The sequence below is a fragment of the Trichoderma virens genome (assembly GCF_000170995.1).
Source record: "Trichoderma virens Gv29-8 chromosome Unknown TRIVIscaffold_92, whole genome shotgun sequence".
NCBI lineage: Eukaryota > Fungi > Ascomycota > Sordariomycetes > Hypocreales > Hypocreaceae > Trichoderma > Trichoderma virens.
In genome coordinates, this window is record NW_014013657.1 from 943,371 (window position 1) to 971,266 (window position 27,896).

Below are 27,896 nucleotides of genomic sequence, written 5' to 3' on the forward strand. Positions count from 1 at the left end.
AGTACTATCCAGTTCTTTTCTGCCTTGCCGCTAATAATCAGTCGAGGGCGGTGGGTAAGGTGCCTAAGCTGAACTTCACTGCCGGTAGGTACAGTACTTGTGCTGCTGTATCCGTAGGTAGTAGGTACGAAATACAGCGGCGCTCAACTGAGTCGGTCAGTTCCGTCTCGTACGAGTATCTTTTTCCCAACTCCAAACAGGCCTTCTTCTAGATGCTTCCGCATGCAAATATGCGCCGAAACGGATCCCCCAACCTTGCCTGGACAACGCTCTAATGAGCAAAGCAAAGTGCCAAGCCAAACGCTCAAACCCGCGACCGAATCAATATCGACGGCTGCCTCCCATTGGCCCAACCTTGTCCAGGGCGGCGACCAAAACACCAGCAGGGCCCTTAATTTGCACCGCCCAACAAGCAGTTCGCAATGCCTTGAGTCTCTTCATTTCCAGTTTAATCTATTCGCCTGTTAGTGCGCGTACAGATATGTACCCGTACACTTCGCAGACTCGTCCAATTTTGTTTGATTGCTTTCCCCAGTCAGTCCATTTCCTCAACACTGCACTTTGCACGCACATGCACTTACACGATGGCATTTAATTCACTCAATGACGCCGTTGGCTCGGCCTCGCCTGCATCCTGACACGGACTTTCTCAACCGCGTGGGTCATGTTTGCCTTCATGCTCGTTTGATGCCACCACCCCCAGACTGGGAAAAACCCCCGCAAGACACCCCCTGGATCCCCCTACTTCTGTGTCTCGTTGTGAAACGTCCAACTGCTGGCTTGTTTTGGCTCGCACCTAAAGTCCCAGCAAACGAGAGCTTGTTGTCTTGTTTCACAGAGCTAATAGTCGCGAATATATTGAGTTGAGCTGAGTCTCTGGCGATCCATCAGCCACCTCACCAAGTTAGTCCCCAGGATCGCTGTTTGTGTCACTGGTGTTACCCCCGTATCTATTATTGTCAATAGACCTCCCAACCACTCGCTTCGTGTTTTCACAAGGGCCGGGTCAGCCAACCTTATTCTCCAGAATCTGTTTGAGATAAGAGAAACGAGAAACGCATGCGGCCCCTGCGTCACTCCCAGTCAGTGTGCCCTTGCTTTGCTTTGTTGCGAATCCGCATGTGTACGTATACACGTATTCACCCTGAGCCATGCCAGTCGGCTGAAAAAAAAAAAAAAAAAAAAAAAAGGCGTTTTCCTTTTTGCCATTCCCTTCTCTTCGCCCTTCCTCCCGTCCCTTGCCATCGTCGGCATAAAATTTGACAGCTTGTTTTCCTTAGTTGATATGTCACGGACCGCGGGGTGGGCCTCCGAGTCAGCCACGACCACAAGAGTACGAATCACGGTATGATGGTGACTCTAGCACCGAATGCTCGAGAGTGCCTACACGGTGAGCCGTGCCATCTTCGGCTGGCCGGCTTGGCAAGCCGGCACGTTGAGATTGCGTCTTAGTGGAACGTCATCATTTTCACGGGTAAGCGCCGCGTGTAATGTAATGCGGTTTTTGGGCATATCGGCTCTTCGTCCATACGGTGTAGTCCGTATGATTACGATTTGGTTATTTTGTCTTACGGCATCTTTCAAGCTTCCATCATTCCACTTCCTCTATCCTTGGTCGTGGCCGTCCAGAAGCGTCCACCAGGGTACCTTCAGGATTTACGTGCAATCCCGCTAATCTCGTCAAGCCAGGAACGGCGCTCGCCTCCGCCTGACTCGGCAATAGACTTGCCATGCCCCAATTCTCAAGGCTCTCCACAACATCGCGTGCGTGTTGTTGGACCAGTCCATCGTTATCGGTTGCTGCAATGTAGCTGAGAGTTCTCTGTATATCCTCCCGGCTCTGATTTGTCAGCCCAAATCCCAGTTTTTGCCCAGATTCCTTGGCCTTGTCCAAGGCCTTCACAAAACTGAGAATAACGAGGATAGCTGCTCGTCGAAGTATGCCCTTCTCCAGCTCCGGCTCCATGGCGAGGACATTGATACTGAGGTCGACTCCTGCTGAGACCAAAGTCGGCCCCATGCCAATAATGTTCGTCTCAATGGCATTTCCAAAGATGGAAAGAGCTGAAGTCCGCATGCGAATATCCTCGCTCCCTCTTTTGCTTTCCCAGCCTTGAACAATTTGGGCCAGTATCTCATTATTGGCCATTTCCTCTGGTGTTTCTTCTTCACCCGCCATCTCAGTGTCGTGGTCAGCGTCTCCGCTAACTTCCGCTTTTTTCCTCTTCAGCTCATTCAACCTTTCCTCTCGTGCCTGCTTGGCCATTGTCTTTGGTCTATATCCCCTTCTGCCTGCAACCGACAACATGCTCTCGCCCGCATTCCGGGCGGCTTCTCCGGTAAAAGTTTCTCCCAATCTCTCAATAACCTGAAGTATTGCCTCGCCAAACCTGAGGCGTGTGTCTGTAGATGACCTTTCCTGTGCATCCAAGTAATGGTCGAGAAGCTCCTGCATTGTCGCATTGGGGTGCTTATTTGCTAGTAGCGTGAATATCTTGATAACTCGTAAATTGATGTAGTCCTCATTTTCTTTCAACAGATTTGACATCAGTACTGTAACGGCCGATATGTCCAAGATTGGACTTTCCGCCACAATCAGATTCGATAAGAGGTTGAGGCCCTCTGATACCACTGGTGGCGGGTTATCGCCATCTCCGGTAATGTAGTTCATGGCTAGATTGTAAGTCTTACGATCTTCAATCTGACGGGCAGTAGGGGCAGCTGTTTTGTCATTCGGCTTCTCCACATCATCCCGGTACTTGAGCAGCATTGTCAAATTGCTCGCAGTGGTTGACGCTTCACCTCGATCTGCATCCCCAATCCTCACTAGTGCGTCCTCGACAACCTTCAGTTCAGTTGGGTTAATGTCTGACTTTTGAAAGGTCGGCGCTGTGATTACCAAGTTTAGTAAACTGAGCACAACTCCGATGATATCATCTCCAAGGGGTGCCTGGCCGTCAGCCCGCAAAACATGAGATATAAGCTCCAACAGCTGATCAAAATGGCTAATCAGTTTTTCCGGAGACTTGTCCATGAACTTTTGTAGCAAAGTCACATCGACAAGATCGTGGATGGCAGAGTCCGCTTCCTCGTCTCGAGTGACGAGCTTGATGGTCGAACTGCTTTGGTCGCCGGCTGACTGTATCCATCGTCGCAGGAGGTATAAGAAAACCGAGGAAATTTCTTCCGTTGTACATACCGAATTCAGAAATTCAACCAAAGTAGCCGATTTCTTCTCCATCTCTCCCCAGTCTAGATTCGCGTCTTGCTTCTGTTCGGCAAACGGTCGGCAAGTGCTCTCTATGCCCCCGTCAGACCCATGGCGGTATCGCCATCGTAACCCTTCTGCATCATCCAGGGATCCTTTGCATTGAATATTACGGATAAACGGGACGATGTTGTCCACATCGCCGAATAATCTGAGGTGGGTCTGCACAAGAATCTGCGCAGGCCTGCAGAAGCGCTTTTCGGTCTCTTGCGAGGGGTTTATCCAGGAAGCGAGAGCCCAAAGCTGCAGTCGGACGGGTTTAAGGACTCGTTTACAAAGGCCGGGTGATGGGTTTGACATGATTAACAACTCCAGCCGTTTAAGCGATCTCTCAAGGTCTGAAGCAGTAACAACGACTTTTTCTCGGCCCAGCTCCACAACTTCATCAGCCTCTTCTGAATTGAAAGAAGATTTTTCCCTCGAGGATTCTAGCGACGGGTTGATGGTTTCTACCAGAGGCTGTACGAAAGCGTTCCAACCAGGCGCCCCTGTTTGCGGTGGTCAGTATGCGCATATAGAATATCGTGAATGGCTGTATGATTGAAAATTATAATTTTACCTGGTGCTCCGAATTGCTTTTTGCCCAAGATGCCGAAGCCTACAATCTGCGCCGCGGTTTTTGCAACATCAAGTCCAGCTTCGCCATCAAATAGAGCCAGTAACTGATCAGATATGCCATCAAACCACTCCTGGGCATTCATCAACGCCGGGACAGAGGACAGCAGTTTCGTTGCAACAGCTACCGCCTCGTGAGTAATGGCAGCTCCTTGCTTTCCGCGGCTGCCGCTGTCATCCGCGGCTTTCCCGGTGTTGCTTGGGTGAACTGCAAACACGAACTCCATAGTAGCTCGAACGCCGTCGGACCGCAGTGGCAGATGCGTCAGAGTCCTCATCAGCGGTTCCCTTAGCCATGGGGGAAGCACATTCGGCTTTATCAGGGCGTTGAGAGCGTGTATCAAGATCCATGTTTGCGTTCTGACCGCATGTCAGGCTTGTCTTGAAAGTCGGTTCCTTCTCTAGGCAACCTCACCTACCTCTCAACTAGCTCATTGTATTCTTGCAAGCCATCCTGTCGGCTTTCAGCAGCGGCCGATGGATCGAATGCTTTTTTGGCAGCATCCACGATATCCTGTGTGATTTTTGGCTGAGATTGTTGAGTATTCGCCGAGTCTGCCATAGTATTCAGCCACTACGTAGATGCAAAAACCAAAGACTTTAGAAATTGATAGGCTTTGCAGAAGCTCTCTTACAAAATGAGAATGAGCTAGCTATCAAATGAGCTAATGTTTGTGACACAGGCTTGACAGGATAGTGCAAAAGCAGCTGGAGCTCCACGAAAGCCGTGTGGACTGTACTTTTCTACTGTGCGCCTGTGAATCAAGAACATCACGTGAATGCGCGTTCTTGGGCGTGGTCCGTGCGTCAAGCTGTCATCACATCCCTACTCCACGCGTTTCTCTATGTTTACTAACTCGTCAACCACCGTCAGAGCACTTCAGATACGCCAATTCCTCGATTTACTGCTGGAGATGCCGCCGTCGTCCAATCCAATGTCTTATCTGTACGTACTGTCTCTTGGATATCCTCATGTAGCTCAGGACAGAGCCTCCTTCGTTGCCCCAAAAGCAACACTCCATCTGCACGTCGCCTCCCCCACAGTTTCCCGATCCTCGTTTTCCGCAAGGAATGTCTATTGCAGGCCTCTCTTCCAAGGCTTGGTTTACCCGCAATATGCAACTTCCGAGCCTGATCCAGGACCTCGTCGAATGCTGCAGTTGGATCTATTGTGGCCGGTCTCTGTCCGGCACCCGGACAGCCAAGTCTAGCTGAGGGAACGAGTTTCGGAACTTAACCCTAAGCATACATCTGGTTCAGTTTGCGCTCAGTCGTCCAATCTCCCTTCTAAGTCGACTGTGCTCCATATGGAGCCAGTATCGATGGACTGGGGGAGGACATCCAGTCACCTGAGGGTGCGCAAGAGGAAGGATGCCATGGGTCATTATGGTAAGAGCCTCTGGTCTGAGGACGCTCGTCAGCCCTCTCCGCTGGAATTCGCACTTTGGTCGAGAATAGGCTGTCCTTGAGATGCAGCCGGCATTTCAGGCAGAGAGACTGGCCTTGTCTGTTGGGATCTGCGACGGTGGCTTCATCCCCCCGGTGCAAGGTCTATGGCATGGAGCTTGAGCACAGAGAGGGCCTCATACAGTCAAAAACCGCATTTCAGAAACTACACTCTGTCCTTATGGCACCTTGCCGGAAGCCCGCTTCATAGCAGTGTCGCGAGTGCCATTTGGAATCACACAGAAATGCAACGGTTTTGATCAACCCTAACGCCATTCTGCAATGCTCTCGGATGCTCCCTACATGCCCGCCTATTTTCAGGATATGCGTCAACACGAATGTCAACGTCATGACCTCTGTCTGCTAGCTCTTTGCTCCTTGGACCACACCACAGCACCCGCTCTCGGTGTGTGATGCTGTGGGCATCTAGTCTGACCAAGCGCATTAACCTTCGGTCGTTGGCTCTGTCCCTCGATCTTGCAAGGACGCCAGTTCCTGGCTGGGCTACCCAGCAACTTCCTCAGTGATCTCGTAAAGAGACTACTGGGATGATAACGCGGCTTTTACGGATGTGTTTTGTGCGCGTGTTGATGCCCTCCTAACCATGGGAGTTCTGGAGAGGAAACAAAAACAAGTTCACGTTGGCAGTGCGAGACACACAGAAGGAGGCTCCCCTGACTACATCTGGAATATCTAGGCTACGATACGATGCTCGGACTTTGGACTTGGTGAATTTGAAGAAGGCAGCAAATCCATTATGGGATTGGCTCCGGGCATCGGTCCATTTCGGACACCGCGAATGCGACTCGGTGTCGAGTTTGAGATGGAACCAGGACCCATCTTGAGTTGGTGTCAAAGTTTAGCACTTGTCTCGTTCCTTGCTCAACTCGTTCCTTTGGGTCCAATTCGCGGGCTGCCGCCATTTGATTTGCTCATTGACACCACGTACTTTGTACGATTATTGGATTATAAGGACACACCATAGACTTGGAAGGCAGTCCTGGTTGTCCTTCTCCCAGAAATGGCTGGAGGACAATCCCCCGCTGGTGAGGGGATAAGTTACCCCTGTTCCGATGGCTATGAGACTTCTCGCTAACAATGCTCTGCAGGTCAAGCTAGGTCATCTAGGGATGTTCGCATCTCTCCGTTGGCATGCTGTAAACTCACCGCTGATTGCAACTTCCTCTTGTGTGCCGTTGTGAAAAGGTGCGATGGCAAGGCGATGTGAGCCCCAATTTGACGTCGATGAATATTCGTAAACGTTTTCGCCGAGATTCCAAGCCTAGAAATCTGCACCGGTACCATGTTGCGATCAGTAAGCGGCAATGGCCATTGCTGAAGGCGAGGCATCCATGGCCGCTCATCACGTCGGGCAATTTTTTTTATAGATACGCATCCCTGGCCGTGTACACATCAGTTCCCTGAAACAAGTGGGTGGCATCACGGCTAAAGTCGGTGTCCTTTTTTTTTCCATATGACGACGCAAGTCCCCGGCAGACATGGCGCGGGAAACTCGAAGATGTCATGTACAGGGTTTAGATGCAGCGCAAATGAGAAAGATTCTTGAAGCCTACTGCATTGAGCGATGGGGCCACCGGCCCGTTGACCTCTGCCGGTGGAGGTAAAGCGTGATGTTTTAGGAAAACGTGCCTAGCCAGGGGAGTCTTGTTTAATATTAATCAGCCGAGAGCCCTCCAAAGAGGAAGCTGAGGAACAATCTATCGAGCTTCGATTGAAGGGATTCCCATAACGGCGCTAGCTCCAACGGCTTTGGCCGCGTTGATCAGCCCCACAAAGAGCGAGAGAGAAAAAAAACCCTTCATCGCTTCCCAATCAGGACGCAGGGCGATGCAGGGAGGTGGAGTGCAGCCCTGGTTGATGTCGCAAGAGGTGTGAAACAGCATCCAGGGCCTGGCTGCTCGGAGGAGTTCCCTGGGCGGGCAATTAACGACGGAGAGCTGCTCCTCTGAGTGGCTCACCCGGAGAACTGGGCTGGTCACCGAGAGCGTTTTGGGACCCTTGTTTTGTGTGTGTGCCCGGTGGGATTAGCCTGCCTATCGTGGGCTATGGCACCAAGTCGGCCGAAGGGTCAGTGCCTGCTTGAATGTCGTGGCAGTGATGGTGATGCTTCAAATTCCTTGGTATGGACCTGATACATGTTTGGCGGGACTCCGCCAATGACTTTAGCACTGCCAAGGTAGCAGTGCTAAGGGAATAAGGTCCATTCATGTGAAATGCAGCTGCCTAGTGGCAAGCACTAGGTACTAGGTAGTTATCAGTGTAGACAAACCTGGTAAGTCTATGAGCTAGTAGACCGTACATTAGCATCAATACTGGCGTCCATTGAACATCTCAATGCCTTGCCAGGCAATGGAAAGGCACTCACCCAAGTAGGAATGGAATGGAAGCTCGAGGCATCAGGGAAAAGTGATATGCGACGTCAAGTTGCAGCTAGCGTCATCCTGCTTCGTACCTGAGTACCACAGACATGTCTTGCACGACAGTATCGAGGACCAGCGCCCAAAGTACCTCCAAGTATCACAGGCTAGGGCTCGGGTGAGATTATCGGCATGGCGGTACGGGGCTTCCTCTGCACGGAATACTCTGTACGGAGTAGCTTGTACGGAGCATTCTGCCAGGTACGGAGTATCCGTACAACCTCGGCCGAGTGGAAAGTGGACTCCCTGGGAACGGCAGGCATGACTTGCATCTCGGCCAAGACGCAAGAAGCACCCAGCAGCCCATCGCCCCACCATCCTAGAAGGGTGACGGTCTTCTTCCACCTCAGCTAAAAACAACAAACTTGACGCCCAAGCTCGTAAGCAGCCAACGGCAACGGATCCGACTCGCCAGAACGCGGCCTCGAAGCAACTAACGGTAAAAGGATCGCTCAACTCTTGCACGCTCTTAGAAGTTAGAACCGCGCGGCCGAAACTGAGGCATGGCGGCCAGCATGAAGGGCCGATGCCGTTTGAGTCCTGTATCGCCGAGCTTTACGGTTACGAGCACAGTACAAGGTCGCCAGGACTTCACCGAGCCGCTCCTTCGCCCAGGCGCGCGAATCTTGGCCCTAGGGCCCATGAGAGGAAAATATCGCCGTACGATATGCTGTGCTATCCTAGTCAAGTCTGGCCTAAGCCCTGTAACGACAGTCGGGGGTAACCGTGAACAAGCACCAAGGCAGAGCCTCACCGTTCCGCCCCCAAGAAAAAAGACAAAACACCCTTTTCCCGCCCCAAGCTTGAGAGTTTTCCGGCGTTTCCCAGCGGCACACAAATCCCTCCGAGAACAAAAAGTCCCAACTCCCTTGCCAGTTTCCAATCCCTTGTTTGCAGCCCTTTTCAGATGCCAGTTAGTTAAGCCGTGGGCATCAGGCCATCCCGTGCAACAGCCAAGGACTGCTACAACAGGGTAGTGCAAATTTTTTTATCTCTTTTTTTTTTTTTTTTTTGCTCTAATCCGGATCTCCTTCTCTTTTGAACCAACGCCGAACTTTTTCCCTCGCTTCAATCAGTGAAACTATCCCAGCCAATTCCCTTCCCATGTTTTTTCAAAGGAGTGTGTGAGAGCAGCCGCTTCAGAATCCATCAGATCATGACACTCGTCATGACTTTGAAGCTGGAACAGAAAATGCCTGCATCTCCTACCTACATAGTTGCAACATCAAACGGTTGCGCTGCCGAGATCTGATTCAAATGACCCCTACCCACCCCATCGTTAGCCCTTCGAATCAAAGAAAAGCGGGCCTGGTGTCCTCTCTTACCAGAATCAATCGAGCTGGCTGCCATTGAGCAATTACCAGCGAGCAATGGTTCGATACGAAGATGGCATGGTTCTGCTTGCCAATGTCACAGTTCGGGGCTGTTGGTCATCGTCGACAATGCCATTGCCCTTGTTGGGGAGGGTCCAGCTCTCTCCAGAATCACCTGGCGCAGCAGATTCCATGAATGTATCTTGTAGGATGTCGTCTCGGATGCGAGGTGCGATAGATTCACGAGAGGCCGTCGAAATTGGCAATAATTGCTCCTCGGCATCTCTGCCTTCAGCCTTTTTGTCTCATATGTTAGCTTCATGAGATTGGTCATTCCGAGCCTACTGCCACGGAGCTTTCATGGCTGTTTGGATGTTTGGTTCCCTCGCTGATGTGACTTACAATGCAGGTCGCACATGGCGAGTTGTTTACCCACACCCAGTTGGGACAGTTGTGCGAGTAAAAGTTCTTGCAACGATACTTGTAGAAGCCTCCGCTGCTCATTGTGATGATGAGACAAAGTATATGTTGAGAGAGAACAAAGTGAGAAGGAACAGGTCAAGACAGACTTGAGACCAAGGGAATGAGGAGCTGAGATTACAGAAAGATTTGCGGTATAACTTATTGGGCTGTTGAACGAGATGCCAAAAGTGCTGATCGAGATAAAGGCGAAAACGAGGCCCTTTGACGGCCTTATATATCGACTTCTCGGACGGCCGGCTTTTCGAATGAGTTTCAACCCCGGACACCGTATTAAGATACACACATGCTACGGTGCATCACTGCGAAAAGGTTCTCACCCTGGCCTATCCCGCTTCCTCCGTATCTTGAGAAGCACTTGTCGCCATGTACTCGAGGGGGGTGTTTGGCCAACGCTGTATTGCATTAGCTATCCCGACAAGGTCATCCTCCATACTACATGGGAAAAGAGGTGGCGCCCGGGGGATCAAGTCAACTGTCCAGGGGTGTCTGGCGAGATGGGCCTCAACTCCCCAGCCGCCTTGACGCAAAGAAAGTGCACTAGCAAATCCTTGCCCGCATACGAGTACTCCAGAGCAAAGATTGTCAACTCCAACTGACTTGACGCCCAAGATGCAACAAGATATTGTGCCGTGCAGGGAACGTGTGAAAACTCCCCATCTCGCCACTTATGTAAGTGCTCCTGGTGGATGGCGTCGGGCCTCATGATTGAGTTTAGCCAGACACACAAGGCGCTATTTACGATGCTAACAGACGCAAAGCAACAACTCCCCTCAGCTTTGGCGACTAAGGAGGCATCCCCAGAGCACTAATAGTGGCCGCCAAAGATGACTACTCTTATTATTTTTAGCGCCTCGTCAAAATTTGCCAGTTTGTCTATAGGTGGCTCTCTGGCACTAGCCAGAGAAGCAGCTAGGAACAGCCCTGCGCATCTGGTCCACACACTCTAATGTCCAGCTGCATGTACTCGTACGTACGTAGTACATCCTCGTACTCTTACGAATGGGGCCGTTCATGTCCATCTTACACACACCCCTTGCGTCCTGGAAATCAAGTTAGTCTGAGTGTCTCTGTTATACGCCGCTTGTCGAGAGACTACAGCGTGGCCCACTACGGAGAAGCCACGAGCTCGAGGTCCAAGTCGAGACCAAAGGGAATACGCTGAATACTGTACTTGCACTAAAAGGAAGAATCAAAGGAATAACCATACGGAGACACGGGACTGGCCGGCCCGTGTGCTTAGACAAGTAGTTGAGGATTTAGGCTCGGCCGATTAGTGGGTGGCGTTAGGTCAACGATTCGAAGATCAGCAGCAGCCATCGAACGTCGCACTATCTTGATCTGTACACACATCGGAGGACGGAAAACTGGTGTCTCTCTGGGATGACGAAGAGGAAGTCAGCTGGGAATCATCCAAGCTGCTCTGCGTACTTTGCCACAGAGATGACTCGCGGAACACACACCACCCGGATTCTGCATGCACAACGTTCAAATCGAGGCGCCTCCTTTTCTCATTGAGCTGAAAGGCACCTGGCAACTGCTTCTCCGAGGACCTGTGTGCTTGAATGCCTCATGCGTCGTAGACAGCCACCCATCAGCTGTTGCCTATTGCCTCCACGACCCCAAGATGTTGTCTCAATATCCCAAAAAAATCCCGCCGTCGGAGACTGGAACCCCTACCGCTCAAAGGCTGTATCCTTGCTCTTCTTGAACCCGGGACATAAACGTCATTCCCCGGAAGTTTTGCAATGGGGTGTAAGTCCCACGCCAGAAGCTTGTCACAGGCCACAGAATCCAAGGTTGGGGCGGTATTTGATGCGATTCGACGGGGATGCAATGCCATTGCATCCACAAGCGCTGTTGTCTCTATCCTGCATGTACTTCGGAGGGGTGCGAGCAAGATTCACAGCCAAGTACACTGGCCATATCGCATACAGCGCAGCCGCTCATTGGCTGTTGCAGACACCAAATCCAAGACAGTGTGTGAGACTGGCTGTTGCTGCTGCGGAATTGTCTCGGTTTTGGGGTTAGCCCAAACGAGCAGATGGAAGGTTGTTTTCTCGTCATTTCTTTTCAACGCTGCATCCTAGAAGCAGTGAGTCGAGACAGAGACAGAATCACACAGATACTCACGGAACGCCGGAATTGCGCCCTTGACAATCGGAAGAGTTTTGACGCAACAAAAACTCCGCTGCAGTGCAACAAGGCTCTATTGGAAACTTGCGACCAAGGCACGTCGCTGTTGGACTCGGCTCTTCTACCCTGCTCCGCTCCGATTCTGGCTCGGTCCGCCCCGTATACTGGCGGCTATCGACCCGACATGCCATTGCTGCTAAATCTGGAACTCGAGGCCGCCCAGTGGCGCCGTCGCAGTTGGCAGGCTGTCACTTTTGGACGCGAGTAATGGGGCTTCATGGTGCCATGTTGGAGCCTCCGGAACACGGTCTAGGTGCAGTGGAGAAGAGGCTGGTCCTGCGTCATCCCAGGCTGTTTCAACATCGCCCACAATCCAACTTTCATAAACTTGGCACGCCGTCGTCACCTCGAAGTCAGCGGGGAAATTGAGCGTCGTCGCGTAAAACTTCCAATTGCGAATTGCTGCAACATGCAGGGAAGCCTGGCGCCGGCTCTGAGGACGAATCATGGTTTTCAGCCTTTCAAAGCTTCACGCACCACTCTACAACCTGTCATCCCCAGCATCAAGCCTCTAATAATCTATCTACATGCTACTTGTTAGACTCGATTGGCTCATATAGCCTTTGTTCGAGTCATTCTGGAAACATGTCATGTTTTGGTCGGCACAATGCCTCCGCAAAGTCGTGTAATCAATGCCTTTGGCTTCAGAAGTGGAACCCGAGATCTGCTGGTGCATTCGCCCACCGAGCTGCCTGTGATGTGCTATAAGCACGAGAAAACAACCTCGATGCAAGTTTTCTCCCTCGCCAATGCCGACGGCGTTTCAGCCGCATGCTAGAGCATCAGACGCACTCCTAAAGGCGTGAATAATTTCGCCTTTTCTAGTGTAGCGTCTGCACCAAACAGAAGACCAAGACATTATCCCGAGAGAACAAAACAGCATAAATCGGAGTGTATTCTGGGACCGTCGGATCATCAAAAACGCTTCATACTGAGACCCTTTTGGAATCAATGCCACGATGCTAAGTCTCGATCATGTTTCGTCGCTTCTGGCCTGACGCTACTGTTGCCTGGGTAGAATCTCAAGTGCTGATGATTGATTTATGCACGTCTGGTCCAAGAGTGGTTTCACGCTCTTCTTCTGAGCCGCCGCCATGCTGTCTTTTCATAACTCAGCCGTTCGAGAACAAGCGTCTGGAAAGGGTACACGAGCGCTCCGTAGCGTTAGATCCAATACTCCGCGCGGATCGGTCCATGTTCTTATTTTGTGAACGGCAGCGCTAACAGCTTGCCGCGCATACACGCCCCCTCCTCTCGAATGACAGCCGCACCTTGTCCAACTCGCACGAATAGTTGTCGCCAGGCATATCTGGTACTTACAGCCGCCTCACTTTTTCTAAAACTTGCATATGCATACTAACCTACTCTAAGCTTCGGGTCAGGGGGCCATCATTCCCCGGGCCACTATTTGTCTTATATGCAATGTACAGCGCGCAGGAGGGGGACCAATTCTATCCAATGTGCCGAACCAGCTCATTAACCCCCAGCCTCCTGCTCAAAGTGGCTGCACAGCTGCATTAGTACGAGGAGGCGTGGAGTTGCTAGGACCTTGGGTGCTCTAGCTGCAACCCGGTACTAGGTGCGGATGATGGGAACACAGGGCCAATGGTGCTCTGCATGTGCGACAGCCAAGGCACACTTGACAACTCAGCAACGAACAGGTTGTGGCGGTCCACACCCGGATGCTGCCGTCACTAGGAAGATGTGTGCAAGGCCGGCATTGAATACGTGACACTTCGCCCGTACCAGCCTCCGGGATTCCGGGCCCAGTGCCGCATGGTAAGGGAGGATGGAGCTTTCTTTACCCATCCACTTAAAAAGATGGATGGGCCAGTGCGTGATGGTCGTGTCTGCGAAGTACACGTGTGTGGGATCATAAGGCCCCGGGGGAAACACGCTCTTGGAAGGCCATCGCCAGTGTGGTCGCCCGACCAGCTGACATGCCGTTCATGCCTGAGCAATCAACCACTGGCCCGCAGTAACTTACCAGATTCGTCTACAGGTGCGGAGGAGAAGCATGTCTAAGGAGCCGTTTGCTACCGTATCCACCCCAAAAACAGAGCTTCCACCGACACGCTTGTTTTCAGCCGCGACACGGAGAAATACGAACAGACAAAAGGGGGCAACGGAGTGACGAGTTCAGGCCCATCTCCCGAACGATTCTATATTGCAACTGCTATGAATCCTGCTCACATGCTGAAACCAAGCAAGCCCGTGTCTACATCTAACTGGTCCAAAAGCAAACGCCCCCAAAAGCAAGGTAGTTACTAGTGTGATGCCTCCCTTACATAACAAAGGTTCCTTCTCCATTACTAGGCAGCACACGTCCAAAATCCTGGTTTCCATCAGGCTGCAGGCGATGACCGAAACTTGATGGCTGCCAACAGCTCATCCTCCACATTGTCCTTCATATCCGACTCCAACGAGCGGGGTCTTTGGTTTTTGGACCCCACGGCCTGAAAAGGGGGGGCTGTATGGTTGTTCTAATTTAGTCAACGTGAAGGCAAGGCAAGAAAAAAAGAAACAAGAGCAAGAGAGGGACAAAAAAAAAAAAAAAGGCAACCAAGTTGCCCGCTCTCGATGACGGCACAACAAGGCGGGCAGCCAATCTTATGACAGACTCGGCTCTAAGCGAGCAGCTGCGTCATGTCTCAGTAATGTCATCTTTGCAGCTCTCACCGACCAGCCTTTTTCATTGCCTCCTTTCTTCGTTTCTTTTCCGCGGCTCGGGCCAATGACCGCTTGATGTCTCCATCCTCCAAGGTGTCCATATCAAAGTAGACGGGTGCGATTTCCTGGTTGCTGGAGTCAGCCTATACGCCTCATTTTACGCAAGATGCAAGATAGCGGGGTATTAATATGCAGCCGACTTACCAATAACCACTCCGGCCTGATGCCTGTGCATGTTCGGATGTACTGTTTAGACGTAAGGACGAATTCATTATACAGGACCCAGTCGTACTCGGTACGAAGCACGGTCGAAGGATGAATCAAGACGGCCTGTTCATCCTTCACAGTGCGATAAACCTTGCCCGAGCTCTCCTTCATGGCCACCTGCATGAAAAATCCGGCCAGCATAGCCCGTCGGATGTTGGTGTAGTAGTTTTTGTCCTCAAAGGGTGTGGAAACCAGGTCGAGGCCGTGCGTCTCCATGATGCGCTTGAGTTGGGCACGAACGCTGTCGGCGCTGGAGAGGTGGCGGTAGGACAAAAAGTGTTCGTGGCACCACTGCTTGGCAGAGCTTGGGTCCGCAGTTTCTTGGCCCTTGTAGGCGTGATAGGCGTTGAGCAAGGTCAAGTGGTCGCCGTCAGGGTGGGCAAAGAGGGCTTTCATCTCATCCGCTCGCTTACGACTGCTCGCGGGCCGCACAAAGATCTGAGGGACTGATAAGAGGGAGGTGATGGAGAGAATCTCATTGGAGCAATAGAATTCCGGCGAAGAGATGAGCATGACGGCCAGGGCGGGATCCAGGGGAAACTCCGATGCCAGGCCGCCAAGGGTGGTCAGCTCACCATCATCATCGAGACAAGCAAGGTAGTTTAGCTCTTCTAGCGCCCGCATCATGGTCTCGGGGGCAGGAGGGTCCATCAGGTCAAAGTGCACGAGATCCTCAACTCCGAGCTTCTTCAGTTCCAGGACGGTGTTGGCGAGATTAGACCGCAAGATTTCAGGATAAGTCTGCTCAATAAGCTCCTTCTTGAATGCCTTTTCGGTGTAGAGTCTAAAGCACTTGCCAGGCTTTGTACGACCGGCACGACCGGCACGTTGCTGCGCAGATGCCTTTGAGATGGGCGAAACCAGTAGCGACTCGACTCTGATTCGAGGGTTGTAAATCTTTTGCTTGCTGAAACCGGGGTCAACGACATAGACGATACCGTCGATGGTCAAACTGGTTTCAGCAATGTTGGTCGACACAATGCATTTTCGGCCAGGCTGTCCACCCTTCCTGAGCGGGCCAGGTGCTTTATCGAAAATGCGCTGCTGCTGGTGAGGCGGCAGCGTACCGTACAGAGGATAAATCGCCAGTGGGCCGGCGTCCATCTCCCGCGTCAGCTCCTCGGCCTCGAGGCTAATCTTTCGACAGGCGTCCTCGATTTCGTCTTCACCTGTGAGGAAGAGCAGAATATCTCCCTCAGGCTCTGAGGCGTGGATCTGGAGGACTGTTCGGATGGCAGCCTCGACGTAGTCCCTCTCTGGCTCGGGGGTGTAGAAGATCTCGACGGGGTGAGTACGTCCGGGAACGGCCAGCAAGGGTGCATCGTTAAAGTACTTTTGGAACTTTTGGGCATCGAGCGTGGCAGACATGATGATAATCTTGAGGTCAGGTCGTCTCTCTGCAATCTGCTTCAGCAGAGCCATGAGAATATCGGTCGCCAATGTTCTCTCGTGCGCTTCGTCGAGAATGATGCAGCTATATCTAGACATCTCGTGGTCGTGCATGGCCTCGCGCAGAAGCATACCATCCGTCATGTACTTCAACATGGTCTTGGGCGTCGTCTTGTCTTCGAAACGAATGCTGTAACCGACTTCCTCTCCGAGCGTGACGTCCATCTCATCGGCCACACGTTGGGCAACTGACATGGCAGCGACTCGACGTGGCTGCGTGCAGGCAATAAGCTTGCCATTGAGGTGCGGTAGCTCATCGTACACGACGTACTGAGGAATTTGTGTGGTTTTTCCGGAACCAGTCTCACCGACGAAGACGAGGATCTGGGTTGAGTGGTACTTGTCGAGAAATTCTTGCCTAAGATGGAGGTCAGCGATTCTGCCGGATAGCGAAAGGCGGTGCGTCACGAGGGTAGCACAAACCTTTGCTTGTGCACAGGGAGATCTCGCCGCGTCTGCAGAATTTGAAAGTACTTCTGCGAGTGCGGGCGACCCGTGAATGGGTTAGAGTCAGAATCCTCCGCCTTGGATGCCTCTCGCGCCGAAGTCTGGCGACGCTTCATTCCTGCCAGAGGCGAGTTGGGCGACGGCTCGCTTGATCCCCAGCCATTCTCCTCCTCGTACATGTGAGCCAGGTATGGGTTGGCTTTTCCATCCATCTTGGTCTTCTTGTTCGATGTCTCGTCTGAGTCTGCGCTCGCTCGCTTTGCCCCTCTGTCCGCCATTTTGAAAGATTGTGAAGGCGTCGCGCAACGGGATTGGAGAGGCTGCCTGTCGCTAGAGATTTCTGGCTCGCGGTTGGCCTAGAAAAAATTTGGCGGGACTGGCAAAATGCTCTTATCGATAAGACTAGCCTTTACGGTGCCGCCTGCAGATTAGCACTGGCTGGTTTTTGATTCTTTGCCTATAAACGGAGTTGAGTGTGGGCAACCCAGCTTGTGAGCAAGGATGCATATAAAAGTAGCAGTGTGCGTAGTTGGGTGGAGAGGCGAGTATTTTACTTAATTTCATCCATAGGTATGTCTTGTCTCCTGTTTGAAGATCCTTCAGGCATTGTAGCCAGTGGCCTCAGGCAGCTTACTATCGTTGCAACTGAAGCATCCCCCATCAAACTGGTGAAAATGCGCACTGTGGTTACACTGCCCTGTTCTCTCCCACTGAGAAAAGCATCTGCATTAAATCAATCTGCTTTGACATTCAAGTGAGAGGGGACTGACCATCACGGCCCGCCCACGAGCTGAAAAAGAGTCAGGATTACCTGGCATCTTCATTTTTATTCGCCGCCACTCTGTCGCATAGCAGGGATTGCCTTCGCACAGAAAGGAGCGACTCCAAAAAGCTCATGCTCATCACCCCCACCAAGACAGAAACTTCCGGGTAGGGCAACCAGACTGCTCTTATAACTTGCACCCAAAATGGCCTCAGAATCAGAGGCTGGCGGCTTTTCTTTCCGAGGGGACTATCGGGAGAACCGACCCATGTTTACTCTTGGGTATCATGACTCGAAGAGAGAGGAACCGCTCTCGGAGCTGCAATATGGATACCTGCTGAACCAAGATGCGAGTGAGCTGATGGCCCTGCAGAGCTGCACAGGATACTGACCATGTGTACAGTTTTCTGTGGCCACCACGCCAATCACCAACAGCCGTTTCAAGTCTAGAGTCTTCAAGGTTGTGTCCGATCATCTGGCAACGTTGAAGGCCAATGGCGAAAAGGGAACGAGTGAGGCCACGGCCAATCGAGCAGACCCTATTCTTCTGCCTCTCACCCCGGAAGATACTGGCATGTTCCCCTCTCAAGCCGTCAACACCTATGTCGCCTACACGAGCCCCTGGATTGATCTTTGCTCGAATGATCCGGTCATTGCCAACATCTCTCGCCAGGTACTCAATCTCGAGATTAACTATGCAAGCTGGTGTGGTGTGAAGAGTATCATCATTACTGGACCTGGCCGAGACGCTTCCAAGGACGGGGGAAGCCAAGGGATCGCACAGTATTCTCGGGCTATTCAAGAAGCCTTGACTATTGCCCCCGCCATAACCATCTTGATTCATATCCCCATGTACCGTGAACCACCTGTTGGGACCCAGACTGAGACGTTGTCCTCATTGGATGCAGAGAAGGCTTCCAAGACTACTGGAGGTGATATTGATATATTCACCACTTGGGATTCTTGGCATCAGATCAGATCAGTTTGCAAATACAACCCTAGGCTTCTTGTTGGTAAGAGATTAAAACAACACCCCCGTTTCTTGCCTCTTCTTACCTCTCCTTTGAACCCGCTGACTTTACTTCACCGCAGCACTCAAGATGCCGAGAGTCGCGCCAGAGAAGGATCTGCAAAACCGATGGTTCTGCGAACCTCTTCACTACCTGACCTTCAGCCCCGAAGTTTTCCAGAAGAACAAGGCAGGCTATCCTAGTCTTACTAAGAACCACCAGGAGATTATTTTCGCCTACATGCGCCTGAAGAATGCCCCCTGGCTCTTGCTCTGCGATGTTGGTCCTGATGTACGACATATTACCGACGATGGCAAAGACGAGAAGGCACCTTTAACAGAGGCCGATTTCCCCAGCCTGGAAGAAGCTCATAAGCCCGCCTTTCGCGTGTCTACAGACTCTAGCGTCTACTGCGAGTACTTGCGATGGCTAGAAGGGCAGCAACCTCCATTTTCAGTCTTAGAGACACCCATCCTCACTAATTTCCAGGATTGGCTACAGTCGCCGCTGCAGCCTCTTTCAGATAACCTGGAATCTGCAACATATGAGGTCTTTGAAAATGATGCCATCAAGTATGATCAGTATGAATTGGCCATCGCTGAGGCTTTGAAAGAGTGGAGCGAACTAAAGCTCCCGACCTCAAAGCCTGGTGTTGTCGTCATGGCAGTCGCAGGCTCTGGCCGTGGTCCTATAGTGACCAAGGCTCTTCAAGCAGCAGAATCTACTGGCGTCAAGGTGGAGATGTGGGCTGTCGAGAAGAATCCCAATGCATATGTATACCTTCTTCGCCAGAACGCCCAGAAGTGGGGCGGCAAGGTGAATGTTATCAAGACGGACATGCGAGCTTGGAAGGGCCCATTGATCTCGGATTCTCCCGAGACTGGACCGGTATATGGCAAGGTTGATATCCTAATTTCCGAACTGCTCGGCTCTTTTGGCGACAACGAGCTCTCCCCCGAGTGTCTGGATGGCATTCAGCATGTTCTGGCAAAGCCTCACGGCATCTCAATCCCGCAGTCTTACACGGCACACTTGAGCCCAATTGCCACACCGAAGCTTTATACAGACATTAGCGCAAGAGCTCAGACTGACCCCAGCGCGTATGATACTCCCTGGGTGGTGAGCCTGTTTTCGCTCGACTTTGTGGCTCAGAGGGTACCAGGTCACCCTAGGTTCCAACAAGCATGGGAGTTTTCACACCCCATTCCCGACTCGACGCTCGAGGCCATCGCAGCGCGGCGGTCTGGAGGAGTTGTCGGCGGTACAGGAGGATCCATGGCAGGTGCTGCAGGAGCGAACGACCACAACTCCAGATTTTGCCATCTGACATTTGTTGCTCGTACTCGCGGAGTTACCCATGGACTGGCAGGATATTTCGAGTCCACCTTGTACGAGCAAAAGGCAGGTCCCAACAAAGGCAGGAAAACAGAGATCAGCATTCACCCGGAACGAATTGATGCGAAGAGCAAAGACATGGTGTCTTGGTTCCCCATTTTCTTCCCACTCAAGGTGAGTTTGGAAGCCTGGTGCTCAATGCCATGTCTGAAAGAATTATCTATTAACGCTGACACCAGCAACCCCTTTACTTCCCCGCGGATACTGAGCTCGAGGTTAGCATGTGGAGGCAGACTGACGACACCAAGGTCTGGTATGAGTGGCTTGTGGAGGCGTGGACCTGGGTTGGGCCGTCAACACGTGTCAAGGTAGCATCTTCAGAGCTTTGTAGCAGCCGGAAGATGGCATGTCTGATGTAGCTGTGCGGCATCTTGTTGAGACGCATAGCTGCGGCATTCTGTCTCGGGATCTTGATTTTACTTCTGTAGAGCGGTTAAAAATATAGCCGAGCGTTATGCTGAAAGAATCCGAAGTCGGTCGAGATCTGAAAAGTTTGGGAGAATATGAACCCTGATTTTCTCTCTCTATCGAAGGTGATATCAACATCAAGCTCAACTATGATGTTCATGTTCTGCTTTGCGGCCTGATACAGGCATCGAATGACAAACATGCGAGCCTTTCTGGGACGGCGGCAAATGCCGAAGCACCTCCGGGGCTCGCCGGCGGGGAAGCTGGTTGACCCGGCACCGGTACCGGCAATCGGGCAATTGCTGAAGCGCAAGCGCCGGTTGCATGTGGCTCGACCGATATACTTGTACTAGGATTTGTCCCCTGGAATTCCCATTGGTGTCTCTTTTCTGCTTTTCTCTCAGCCCTCGGCTGTGGGGATACAATTCCGGAGACCATGGCCTCTGTGCGATCGGCTTTGGGCGGACTGCCCCGCAAAACGGCAGCAGGATACCTGACCAGCTATTACCCCTCCATCCCCATCCCCAGATCTCTGTCTTCACTTTCATCTTCTTCGTATTTATCTCTGCGTCCTTCGAGCCCCCGGTCCTTTTCTCTGAGTCACGCACAGAGACACCAGCTAGCCACAATGTCTACGCAAGCAGCGCACCCGGCCCTGCTCATTCCAGGACCCATTGAGTTTGACGATGCTGTTCTCCAGTCAATGAGCCACTTCAGGTACGGCTGTCACTTCACTAGCCAACTCATTGATCGAGCTGCTAATTGTGTCCGGCAGCGAGTCCCACGTCGGCCCCGGCTTCGTGGCCACCTTTGGCGAGACCTTGACCATGCTCCGCCAGCTCTTCCAGACCACCGATCCTGCCTCTCAGCCCTTTATCCTCAGCGGATCCGGCACTTTGGGCTGGGACTTGGTGTCTGCTAACTTGATTGAGCCCGGCGAGGAGGCTTTGGTTCTGAGCACCGGCTACTTTGGCGACAGCTTCGCCGACTGCCTGACCACGTATGGAGCCAAGCCCACCAAGCTTGAGGGACCAGTTGGCGGACGACCCCAGTTCCCGGAGATTGAGAAGGCCTTGTCAGAGAAGAAGTACAAGATTGTCACCGTCACCCACGTCGACACCTCTACTGGCGTTGTGAGCGACCTCAAGGGCCTTGTCCAGTCAGTCAAGAAGGTTTCTCCTGAAACATTGGTCATTGCCGACGGTGTCTGCAGTGTGGCCTGCGAGGAGATTGCATTCGACGACTGGGGCCTGGACGGCGTTATTACTGCCAGCCAAAAGGCCATTGGCTGCCCAGCAGGACTGTCCATCTCGATGTTCAGTGGACGAGCGATGGAGACTTTTAAGAACAGAAAGTCTCCTCCGGCATCTTATTTTGCCTCGATGAAGAACTGGACACCCAGTATGTTCATATTTGTGTCCACTGCGCGTGCTTTGATATAGTCAACGGAGCTGATACTGACATGAAATCGTATTTAGTCATGCAAAACTACGAGGCCAAGAAGCCTTCGTACTTTGCCACCCCATCACCCCAGCTTGTCCATGCCCTGAACACCGCCTTGACGCAGATTCTGGCACGACCGCTGTCTGAGCGCTTCCAGAAGCACAAGGAGGTGTCCGACAAGGTTAAGAAGGCGATTTCCGACCTTGGACTGCAGATTGTCGCAACCAAGCCCGAGGATCAATCACACGCCATGACAGCCATTTACTTGCCCGACGGTGTTCAGATTCCCGATGTTCTTCCCAAGTTGGCCAGCAAGGGTGTTATCTTCGCTGGAGGCTTGCACAAGGCGATTGCGTCCAAGTACATTCGATTTGGACACATGGGTGTCTCGATTGTAAGTGCCCCAACTCACCCACCGGATAATGTAATATAATGCTGACACTTGCTCTTATAGACGGACCCCAACAGAACGGATGTCGACAAGGCCCTTGACGCCTTGAAGACAAGCTTGGCTGAGTGCGGTTACACCAAGGCATAGGAATCAGGCGGGCGGAGGCGCTGGCATTTATAAAGGGAAATGGGGTTGTTAGAAATCAAGTGATTTTGTCCTAAAGGATGAGTGGCGTTTGCGATGATAAAAGACATAAAGCACTATATCGAAGCTACAAGCTTACCTAGTACTTATTTCCAACCTTGAACCATCCGTTGAGCAACCGCATGAGTCTGTATTAATAATACATCCATGTCATGCGTGTTTAGAGTTGCATTAACTAACTCACGGAGTACAACCAAGTGACTTAATGCTACAACGAATGAGGGAAGCCTGGCTTAGTGAATGCAGCAAGCATGGGTAGCTTTTGAGTCTCCGTCATACCTAGGCTTGGGCTTGCGCCTCGCTGGGACAAAGAACCAGGCGGGGGAGCATTTTGAAAGCAAGGCTGGCATACCTACTCCGTACTGATAGCAGGAAAGTACATGTAGAGATACTTGGGACGGCAACGTCATGATAACGCTAACTCCGGCCTAGCGATAGGAACGACGCTGAGGTCGATGCAATATCTCCGGGCGGCTGAGGAGGTCCATACCTGCTAATAGAGCTGAAGCAGTGCTGAGCTGAACTGAGCTGAGCTGTCGTGGAAGTAGCAGTACAATTCTGTCGTCATTAATACCACCTTAGTAGTACGTAGGTAGGTAGGCAAGTAGGTAATTAATCGATCGTAGGCGGGCGGAAACAACAACATTGAAGCTCGGCCCCGCCATCCAATATTACCAGGCTAGTAGCTGTCTCCAGCCGATGCATTCGATCGGCCTCGAGCGTGGCGTGGTCTACAGGCACCCACAGGCCATCGCACTGCTATCAACAGCTGCTGTAGCGGACGGTTGGTAGGCATCCAACCGCCTGGAAGCCTCCGCACTCCCCACTGCAGCAACGGGGGGCCAGCGTTAGCTCATTTCGTTGTCCAGCACCACCAGCAGAAAAAAACAGGATCCGCTGCAACTCTTGCTTAACCTCGTCTCCCCACCGCGCCGCCCGCCTTTTCACTCTCCCTCACTTTCTCGCATTTTTCCTTTCCACGACCCGCGATCGTCTTTCTTCTTCTTTTCCTGTTGCCGAGCCTCTTCCTACGCGCCGAGAGAAGGCATAGAATCCCCCAGCAACCGCCGCCGACGCACCGCACAGCCGCCATTTTGTGCGCTGCGTCGTCCTGGGCCCTGGCCATCGAAATCGATTCGTGATCTCAACTGTCCCCCCGCCTTCGACCCCCCCTCGCTCGCGGTTTGCCCACCATGCCTACCATTGAGGAGCTCGACAGCACAGTCCGGGCCTTTTACGAAGGTCGCGGCGAGCAGGTAGGCATAATTCGCCAGTCGGATTTCTCTGGCGGGAACTGTATTGAAGCTGACCTTTGTCTTTTTTCTCCATCTGTAGCAAAAAGCAGCTCAGGCAGCCTTGAACCAGGTAAATGCTCCTCGACCTTATTCTCCTCAGAGCCGCCGACCTATTATACCTCGGAACCGGACGGTGGCGCTTAAGAAACGCTCGCTAACGTTTGTGTCAACTGCAGTTTAAGGAGGATCCTGATGCTTGGCTTATGGTCGACAAGATTCTATCTGACGCGCAGTATCCCCAAACGAAGTGTACGTGATTCCTCTCACCCCTCATCGCGTGTGTGGCAACCCACCAACAGGCTGGATGCGATCGCTTGAAACTTGTCTTTTTATTTGGCTGACAACTTTGAAAAGATTTGGGCTTACAAGTTCTCGACAATGTCATCATGACAAGATGGAAGGTTTTGCCTCGAGAGCAGTGCCAAGGTAGGCGCCCTTGCCCGTACTGTTTCTTTACCTCTTGGCAATGCTAATAGCTTGATTCTGCTGGTTCTAGGTATCCGAAACTTCATCGTCCAGTTCATTATCCAGTGCTCCAACAGCGAAGACACTCTACGGGCCCAAAAGACGCTCCTCAACAAGCTTAACCTCGTGCTTGTCTCCATCCTCAAGCAAGAATGGCCACACAACTGGCCCACGTTTATCAACGAAATCATTTCTTCTTGCCACTCCAGCCTTTCGATCTGCGAGAACAACATGATCATCCTTCGCTTGCTGTCCGAAGAGGTGTTCGACTACTCAGCAGAGCAGATGACATCCACCAAGACGAGGAACCTCAAGCAGACCATGTGTGCTGAGTTCTCGCAAATTTTCACGCTCTGCCAGGAAGTTCTCAACTCAGCCAACCAGCCGAGTCTTATCAAGGCCACACTCGAGACGCTGCTCCGTTTCTGCAACTGGATTCCGCTCGGCTACATCTTCGAGACCCCACTTATCGAGACTTTGCGAACCCGGTTCCTGTCAGTGCCAGAATTCCGAAACGTCACGCTTCAGTGCCTGACGGAGATTGGTGGTCTTCAGACGGGCGGCCCTGGACAGCCCAACTCGTACGATGAGCAGCTGGTCAAAATGTTCACCGAGGTTCTCACTACGATTGCTGATATTATCCCTGTCTCGCTCGACCTCAAGGCGACATACCCGAGTAGCAACTCCAAGGATCAAGAATTTGTTCAGAATCTTGCCTTATTTCTGTGCAACTTTTTTGGCATGCATCTTAATGTGAGTTTATATGCTCCCTTCTCTTTACAATTTCCCTGGGTGCCTCTGTTGGCTAATCACGCTTCGCAGCTCATTGAAAACCTACCCAATAGAGATTATCTCATCCACGGCCACTATTACCTCGTTAGAATATCGCAAATCGACGACCGAGAAGTCTTCAAGATCTGTCTCGACTATTGGCTAAAACTTGTCCAAGAACTCTACGAGGAGATGCAGCAGCTCCCCATTACTGACCTCAACCCTCTGCTTGCTGTTGGAGGCGGCATGTCCGGAAGCGGTGCTCCTAATCCGACCCTCTTGATGAACTACCCTCTCCGAAAGCACAAGTACAACGAAGTTCTTTCCAACCTGCGAGTCGTCATGATCGAGAAGATGGTTCGTCCAGAGGAAGTCTTGATTGTGGAGAACGACGAGGGAGAAATTGTCCGCGAGTTCGTCAAGGAGGGTGATACTGTCCAGCTCTACAAGACTATTCGAGAATGCTTGGTCTACCTTACACACTTGGATGTGGTCGATACTGAGAACATCATGACGGAGAAGCTGGCTCGGCAAGTGGATGGCTCTGAGTGGTCGTGGCACAACTGCAACGTCCTTTGCTGGGCCATCGGCTCCATCTCCCTCGCCATGAACGAGGAAACCGAGAAGCGATTCCTTGTCACAGTCATTAAAGACCTTTTGGGACTTACCGAAATGAAGCGAGGCAAGGATAATAAGGCCGTTGTCGCCAGTAACATCATGTACATTGTTGGACAGTATCCTCGCTTCCTCAAAGCTCACTGGAAGTTCCTTAAGACGGTTGTTAACAAGCTGTTCGAGTTCATGCACGAGTCACACGAAGGTACGTATCCCCACCCTCTTTCTACATTTCGTTTCTGATGTTGCCTCACATGCTTACCAATTAAACAGGTGTTCAGGACATGGCTTGTGATACATTCATTAAGATTGCGAGACAATGCCGACGTCACTTTGTCGCCCTCCAGCCCAGTGAGACAGAGCCTTTCATCGAAGAGATTGTGCGAAACATGGGCAAGATTACTTGTGATCTCACTCCCCAGCAAGTTCACACCTTCTACGAGGCCTGCGGCTACATGGTCGCTGCCCAGGGCAACAAAAACCAACAAGAAAGGCTGCTCGCCGAGCTGATGAACATCCCTAACGCCGCTTGGGACGAGATTATCAAGCAGGCGAACATGAACTCCTCAATCTTGCAAGATGCGGAGACGATCAAGGTTATTGGAAACATTATGAAGACCAACGTTTCTGCTTGCTCTTCCACTGGTTCCTACTTTTACCCGCAAATTGGCCGGATTTATCACGACATGCTGCAGATGTATCGAGCCACGAGTTCGCTCATCTCCGAGGCCGTGGCACGAGATGGTATGTGAAGATGCTTTTGTTGCTTTCCCCATTTAATGAACTGGGTGCTGATGTGTACTATAGGTGATCTGGCTACCAAGATGCCCAAGGTTCGCGGCTTGCGCACCATCAAGAAGGAGATTCTCAAGTTGATTGAGACCTATGTTGACAAGGCCGAAGACTTGCAGGCCGTCAGAGCTCAGATGGTCCCGCCATTGTTGGATTCGGTTCTTGTTGACTACAACCGAAATGTTCCAGGAGCCCGTGATGCCGAAGTCCTCAAGGCCATGTCAACTATTATCACAAAGCTTGCTGTACGTCATCTTTGAAGGTTTACGTTTCTGGAGGAGAGCTAACTCGATCAATAGGCATTGATGGAAGATCAAGTTCCAACGATCATGGAAAATGTCTTTGAGTGCACTCTGGAGATGATCAACAAGGACTTTTCAGAATTCCCCGAGCACCGAGTCGAATTCTTTAACCTGTTGCGAGCCATCAACCTGCACTGTTTCCCAGGTAAGTCGATGAGATGCTGTGCAAACTGTGTCCCCCCTGGATATACACTGACCTGTAATAGCTCTGCTCAAACTCGACAACAACCAGTTCAAGTTTGTTATCGACTCGTGCTCCTGGGCATTCAAGCATGACAACAGAGATGTTGAAGCTGCAGGCCTTAACATGTGCCTGGAGCTGATTAACAACATCGCCGAGAAGACAGATATTGGCACCGCCAACGCCTTCTTCCAGCGTTTCTTTGTCACTATTCTGCAGGATGTGCTCTTTGTCGTGACAGACAGCGACCACAAGGCAGGATTCAAGACTCAATCCATGCTGTTGATGAAGCTATTTTATTTCATCCACCCAGCCGATGGCACGCAGCCCAAGATCCAGGGACCCATCTATACACCTGATCAGGCTCAGGCTGGAACCAGCAACCGAGAGTATCTTGCCGCCTCTGTGGCCACTCTATTGCAGAATGCTTTCCCCAATCTTCAAACGTAAGTCGTCGTCAGTGCTTCCTATCTCAGTCGCGTACTAACAACCCACATAGAGCTCAAGTGGCCAGCTTCGTCGAGGGACTCTTCACACTGAACACGCAGTATGACAAGTTCCGCCTCAACCTGCGAGACTTTTTGATTTCCTTGAAGGAATTTGCCGGTGACAACGCTGAGCTGTTCATCGTCGAAAAGGAACAGCAGGAGCGCGATGCCCGAGCTGCAGACATGGAGAGGCGACAAAAGGTTGGCGGTCTTCTCAAGCCATCCGATCTGGACGACGAAGAGCTCTGACTTCCGCAAGAACTCCGAGCGGAAGTTGCGCCGAAGCGGGATGCTGAAGACTTGCCGGGCATGAAGAAGGCCGAGGCACAGTACGGAGCTCTAGACGGCTGGGAGCTCTACGGACTGTGATTCTGGCTCCCTGTCTGGGTGCTCCGGGTTTCGGCCAAGACTTCATTTGGCAGTGTGGACGTTTGGCTCCCATTTTCTTTTTGTAGTGATACCAAACCATAGAGCCACGTGGTCTCGATTTATGGCTTGACATTTTTTCATCCAGCACCAAGGTAAGATGCCAGACTCTTTTTCGCCATCATCTCTCACCACCATTCGAGGTTTTGTCTGGCAGTTGAAAAAAAAAAAAATTGCGTGTCAAGCATGGAAGGGCTGGTTATGTAGAAAATTGGGGGATTTCTTGGTAGCAAGGTGGTTCAAGGAAAAAAGGTGCTGCGAAGAGAGACAGAGACAGAGACAGAGAGAGGAGAGAGATGTCAATGACAATACGATTACTTTATGAAATGTAGGAATTTTAAATCAGGAGGAGAAATAG

At 51.7% G+C, this 27,896-nt stretch overlaps 7 protein-coding genes across 7 annotated transcripts; 3 read left to right on the top strand and 4 right to left on the bottom strand.

The window, feature by feature from the left end:
* Positions 1-1,591: 1,591 nt before the first annotated feature.
* Positions 1,592-4,242, bottom strand: TRIVIDRAFT_38706 (uncharacterized protein; the record flags this gene model as incomplete). Its single annotated transcript, XM_014094240.1, has 2 exons — positions 1,592-3,756; positions 3,828-4,242. Coding segments are annotated over 2 exons (2,580 nt in total), but the record flags the coding sequence as incomplete, so codon positions are not given.
* Positions 4,243-9,214: 4,972 nt separating this feature from the next.
* On the bottom strand, positions 9,215-9,578 carry TRIVIDRAFT_9690 (uncharacterized protein; the record flags this gene model as incomplete). The annotated part of the gene is made up of 2 exons (XM_014093937.1): positions 9,215-9,376; positions 9,483-9,578. Coding segments are annotated over 2 exons (258 nt in total), but the record flags the coding sequence as incomplete, so codon positions are not given.
* A 2,314-nt stretch (positions 9,579-11,892) lies between these two features.
* Positions 11,893-12,204, bottom strand: TRIVIDRAFT_228547 (uncharacterized protein; the record flags this gene model as incomplete). Its single annotated transcript, XM_014094241.1, has 1 exon — positions 11,893-12,204. The coding sequence occupies one exon, from the start codon at positions 12,202-12,204 to the stop codon at positions 11,893-11,895; it is 312 nt and encodes a 103-aa protein (XP_013949716.1).
* Positions 12,205-14,431: 2,227 nt separating this feature from the next.
* On the bottom strand, positions 14,432-16,867 carry TRIVIDRAFT_165221 (uncharacterized protein; the record flags this gene model as incomplete). The annotated part of the gene is made up of 3 exons (XM_014094242.1): positions 14,432-14,551; positions 14,631-16,500; positions 16,566-16,867. The coding sequence occupies 3 exons, from the start codon at positions 16,865-16,867 to the stop codon at positions 14,432-14,434; spliced, it is 2,292 nt and encodes a 763-aa protein (XP_013949717.1).
* A 690-nt stretch (positions 16,868-17,557) lies between these two features.
* TRIVIDRAFT_214851 (uncharacterized protein) lies at positions 17,558-20,237 on the top strand (the record flags this gene model as incomplete). Its single annotated transcript, XM_014094243.1, has 4 exons — positions 17,558-17,701; positions 17,756-18,365; positions 18,445-19,871; positions 19,937-20,237. The coding sequence occupies 4 exons, from the start codon at positions 17,558-17,560 to the stop codon at positions 20,114-20,116; spliced, it is 2,361 nt and encodes a 786-aa protein (XP_013949718.1).
* Positions 20,238-20,740: 503 nt separating this feature from the next.
* Positions 20,741-22,286, top strand: TRIVIDRAFT_87170 (uncharacterized protein; the record flags this gene model as incomplete). The annotated part of the gene is made up of 4 exons (XM_014094244.1): positions 20,741-20,882; positions 20,941-21,566; positions 21,644-22,002; positions 22,063-22,286. 4 exons carry the CDS (start codon positions 20,794-20,796, stop codon positions 22,144-22,146), a joined length of 1,158 nt encoding a protein of 385 aa, XP_013949719.1.
* Positions 22,287-23,396: 1,110 nt separating this feature from the next.
* TRIVIDRAFT_74503 (uncharacterized protein) lies at positions 23,397-27,862 on the top strand (the record flags this gene model as incomplete). The annotated part of the gene is made up of 11 exons (XM_014094245.1): positions 23,397-23,459; positions 23,539-23,568; positions 23,675-23,747; positions 23,853-23,924; positions 23,995-24,716; positions 24,786-25,554; positions 25,623-26,093; positions 26,157-26,386; positions 26,441-26,588; positions 26,650-27,070; positions 27,124-27,862. 11 exons carry the CDS (start codon positions 23,397-23,399, stop codon positions 27,359-27,361), a joined length of 3,237 nt encoding a protein of 1,078 aa, XP_013949720.1.
* Positions 27,863-27,896: the final 34 nt, after the last annotated feature.